At 45.6% G+C, this 4,532-nt stretch overlaps 1 protein-coding gene across 1 annotated transcript; it reads right to left on the bottom strand.

The window, feature by feature from the left end:
• Window positions 1–1,275: 1,275 nt before the first annotated feature.
• LOC119579681 lies at window positions 1,276–1,836 on the bottom strand. Its single transcript, XM_037927592.1, has 2 exons — window positions 1,772–1,836; window positions 1,276–1,597 (listed from the first exon to the last, which is right to left on the bottom strand). Exons 1-2 carry the CDS (start codon window positions 1,834–1,836, stop codon window positions 1,276–1,278), a joined length of 387 nt encoding a protein of 128 aa, XP_037783520.1.
• Window positions 1,837–4,532: the final 2,696 nt, after the last annotated feature.

The following is a 4,532-nucleotide window of genomic DNA, read 5'->3' as shown; positions in this document are numbered from 1 at the left end:
TTCATGATCAGATACTTGTCTTTCTTCACAGCAGTCTCTGCATGCCCATTGGACTGTGGGTAATGGGGGCTTGACACTCTCCATCGCTGAAGGAAGGTTGCGAATTCCTGGCTGCAGAACCGGGATCCACTGTCGGTACGCAGGTGAATTGGGACACCCAGATCACAGAACATGTGTCGAAAGAATCTAATCTTCGAAACACTTGTTGCATTACTTCCACACAGGATGACAACTGGCCATCCAGAGAGTCGATCAGCATACACCAAGAAGTGTTTCCCAACAGCAATGAATAAGTTAGCTGACACAGACATAAATGGTCTTGTGGGTTTGTCTTCTAACATCAGCGGCTCCTGTTGCTGACTAGGCTGTAGGCGCTGGCATGGCCCACAGGCATGAACGGTGTTTACTATGTCTGCATTAATGCCTGGCCAAAAGATGCTTTGTAGCCTCCACGCCAGAGTGGCTGCCATGCAGGTGAGCTAGGGTGTTATGGTGTAAAGAAGCCAAGACAACCACTCTAGGTCCATACAGCACCAAGTCACCATTGTTATATAACTTATTGTGAATTTTCTAGCACGGATGCAGTGCACTTATCAGGTTGTTGCGGTCTTTGGGGAACCCTGACTTTACATGGTGAAGCAGCTCCTCATATGAAGCATCCTTAGATGCAGCTGTACACAATTCCTCTAGAAAGAGACCCTCTTGCTCGTTTATGGCTTCTGATGCTTTAAAAGACTTGACAACATGCAAAGCCACAATCTTGACAGGTGTCCATTTCAGCACTGAAGGCACCATTGGGCGACTCATAGTTGACCGGGAGAAGCATCAGGGATGCACAACTCCTTACCTGCATGCCACATTGCAATAAAAATATAGGGTTCTATTTTGTCCTTTATGCACTGGACGTGAATGGTTCAAAATAAGGACCAATGAACGGTAATCCACAAAGATAGAACTTGCACTTGCTGATGGCCCAAATGACAGCTTGCATTTCCAATTCAATGGTCACATACCGTGTTTCTATATCTGTCAAGAAACGGGATCCACATTACACCATCTTGTATCTTCTGGTGGGAAGGGCTGGATCAAACATTGCAAGTATGGATGACTTTGACAAAGCTTGTTTAGTGTCATTAAAATCTTTGGTGTGGTCTACTGTCCAAGTAAAAGCTCTCTTCGGTCTCATAAATGGGCCGAGTGGGGCTGCAGTGATCGAAATCTTGGGTGTAAACTCTACCAGTTGATTTACCAAGCCCATAAATGACCAAAGATCTGTCAAGTTCCAGGAGTAGGAAACTCTGCGATGGACCATACCTTCTCTGGGTCTGCTTCAATACCATTTCTTGATAGTTTGTACCCACAGAAGACGGCCTTGGATGCAGCCACAAAGAACTTCTCTGCATTAAGTGTTATTCCATGCTGACGAAAACTTGACAGTACTTCATTTACACATTGAAAGTGTGAGATGTAAACCTTGTTGTGTAAGAGAATGTTATCCATACCTTGATGTAGTTTGTTTACTCCCTGAAGTGCCCTGTCACCTTGGAAACAAAATGCGTCTTCTGTTGCAGCAAAACTCATGGGGCCACGACAATACCTGAAATGTCCATAAGGAGTGATAAATGTAGTCAGGTGTTGATTGTCCTCATGCAGGGGTAGTTGTCAATAACCACAAAGAGCATCCACAGTTGTGAAGAACCTTGACCTTGGACAGATTCTTCTGAAAGCTGTAAACGGCGTCGGAGAAGGGTGGATAGGTCGAGAAACTTGCCTGTTGACCTTTGACAGATCAGTGGTAATGCAAACACCACCATTTGCCTTTGGGACAACAACCATTGGATGACACCATTCTGATGGTTATTCCTCCACTGGCTTCTGGATGCCTTGGGTCAAGCTCTTTTCTCGTTGGTTCCTGAAAAGCCAAAGGAATCATTCTAGGGGTGTGGATCACAAAGGGTGTGGCATTCTCCTGCAGATAAATTCTCAATGGTGAGACTACCATCATCTTGAGTGGCCCTGACAGCAAGTTCAAGACCATCTGCATCTGCATACTGATGCAGGAAATACTTCCTTACTTCTTCAGGTGACTTCAACTGGTCCAGCGGTAAAGGCAGCAACTGAGGAGGGTTTGACATTGATGTACTATCCAGCCCATGGACTCGACTCTGGAACAATCCCCAAATCCTTGCACTCTGTCCAAGAGAGCAGCTAGGTTGTAAGTGAAGGCTGGACATCAATCCAACATCTAGTCGAAAGGTCACCATAGGTGATGACTGCACAAAATGATCCAGCCGCTGGTGGCATCTGTGGCCCATCCGCATTGTAGTACACTGTCTCTGCTAGTGGTGCCAAGTCTTTCTTTGAAAGGCTGAGACTATTAAGATGCTGGAGTCCAATGACAGTTGTGTCTGCACCAGTGTCAGGGATGAGGACAGAGGTTTAGGTCATGCATAGAGATGACATTCCTGGCATGCGACACTGAAGAGGTAACAGAATTTGCTACTTTCAAGTTCTGGTTGGCTTCCTCTTCTTTTATCTTCTTAACCTTCCTTTTCTTTGTGCAGCATTTATCATAGTGTTCCTGCCGACTGCATACCTTGCATCAGGCATTCTTGGCACTACACTTTGCAGTAGTAGCCCAATGGTCTTTCTTGCCACAAGCACAACATGTGGAAGTGGTGGCCCTGCATCGACCTTTCTCATGTTGACGATTATATGCTGACGAAACCTTGACAGTACTTCATTTACACATTGAAGGTGATATGTAAACCTCGTAAGCCCTGCATAGACCTTTCTCATTCAGGGTAGCCTTTCTCTTTCTTTTATATTGAGAAACAGCACGTGATGAAACTGTGTCCCTCAAAGCAGATGATGCAGTCTTTGATGATTCACAAGACATGCATTTCTCCAAAATATCTTGCAACATCATTGAACAGTCCATTTCAATGAGGTTCTGGGTAAGTTCCTCATCTCGTATACCCATTAGTATGCAGTGTTTCTTCCACTGCTCACAGCATGCTTGGTCCTGTGCCTTGCAAAGGTCTATCTCCTGTCACAAGTTTTTCAGCCATATCCAAAAGTGCTCGCTATCTGCTTGCTTGCACTCGGAGAAGGCCTTCCATTGCAGCCTTCTGGCATTTTTTATATACTCTACTGAGCATGTTGGGTCTGTGGCGACGTTCAACTTGTGCTTCAGCACCCGTCATATCTCAGGTGTAAGGCATATGCATAGCTGTGTATGTTGCTTTGATGATGGAGATCCACCATGACAGTATAATCGGACATTCGCACTTCCATCCTCGAAACTGTTGGGGACTTGCATCTGCTGGTAATACTTTTGGGGGCTGTATTGTTGCCTTCGGGGTCGGCGGAGTGTGAAAAGCTTTGTACACAGCAGAACTGCTAACTGGCGAACTCGCAGTTGAAAAAATGGGCTGCTGGGGAGTGAGGCCAGGGATCAGCTCCTGAAAATAAGCAGCCTCATCATTCCTCGCCTGTAACGATCTTCCACCTCTTTCCGACGGCTTCCTCTCGTCTGTAACGATCTTCCTCCCGATGGTCTCCCTCCTTCTTTTCATCCCTCTGTATCATCTGTTGGAGCAATGTAGCAACATCTGTGGGAGGTGGGGTGCGGGCACTGGCTCCTTCAGACTCTTCCAGGCTGGAGTCTAGCTTCTCAGGGTCACTCTTACTGGCATCTTGCATTTTCTTTCCTTTACCCATAGTGTGGTAAGGTTGTCAAAATAATAGAGCGAAAATCCGGTGAAAATCCGTCAGTGCAGTGTGAGGGAGTGAGGTAGGCAAGCTGTGAGCAGAGAAAATCAGTCACTTATGAAGCGTCATAGACAGCGCAGGGATGTACCTCGCTCCGACAAAACCTCAATGTGCTTCGATTCGGCTCCCTTATGCTACTAATAATGTCCCCAGAGTACATTAAACACTGCACTGAATACTATAGGCACTGCACAACACATTATATCACCACAATTCACCGCACTAATGAAAAACCTGAGTGGGTTGTTTACTGAGTGGCCACGAGGGTGGAGGAGGCATGGGCAGGCGCCAAGCCATGAGGGTGAAGGAGGCACATGGCAGGTGTCAGAACTGAATCTGCTGGATCACTGCGCCATGTTCGTATACTTACTGTGTCATGTTTGTATACGTGTTAGTTTGGTGTTTCTCTACGATGCTTAGGGGTGAAGAATACACCGATGAAAACTAAAGTAGGTTCATTGGAGATCAGCTCTGACAAAAATAAAAGGGAGTTCTTCATGGTCCTCTGCCCCACACGCCAGGCTCTGCTTGAGAGTGCTACTGCCAGATGTATGACTACAGAGGCAAGATAAAATATTGTACTCTACAATAGTACAGAGAATCACACTGTTTTACATAGGTGACCTACAGCAATATAACTAAATCTATTTCATGGCTACTATCCCAAAGCATGTATATGTAACTAATATGCATTAATGCTCAAATATTCACTCAGACCATTAATCATAATCATATCACGCAAAACAGTTAATTTAAGC

Source organism: Penaeus monodon, chromosome 12, assembly GCF_015228065.2.
Source record: "Penaeus monodon isolate SGIC_2016 chromosome 12, NSTDA_Pmon_1, whole genome shotgun sequence".
NCBI classification, from domain to species: Eukaryota; Metazoa; Arthropoda; class Malacostraca; order Decapoda; family Penaeidae; genus Penaeus; species Penaeus monodon.
Note: the sequence above shows the minus strand (reverse complement) of the source record. Positions and strands in the feature narration are given on the sequence as shown.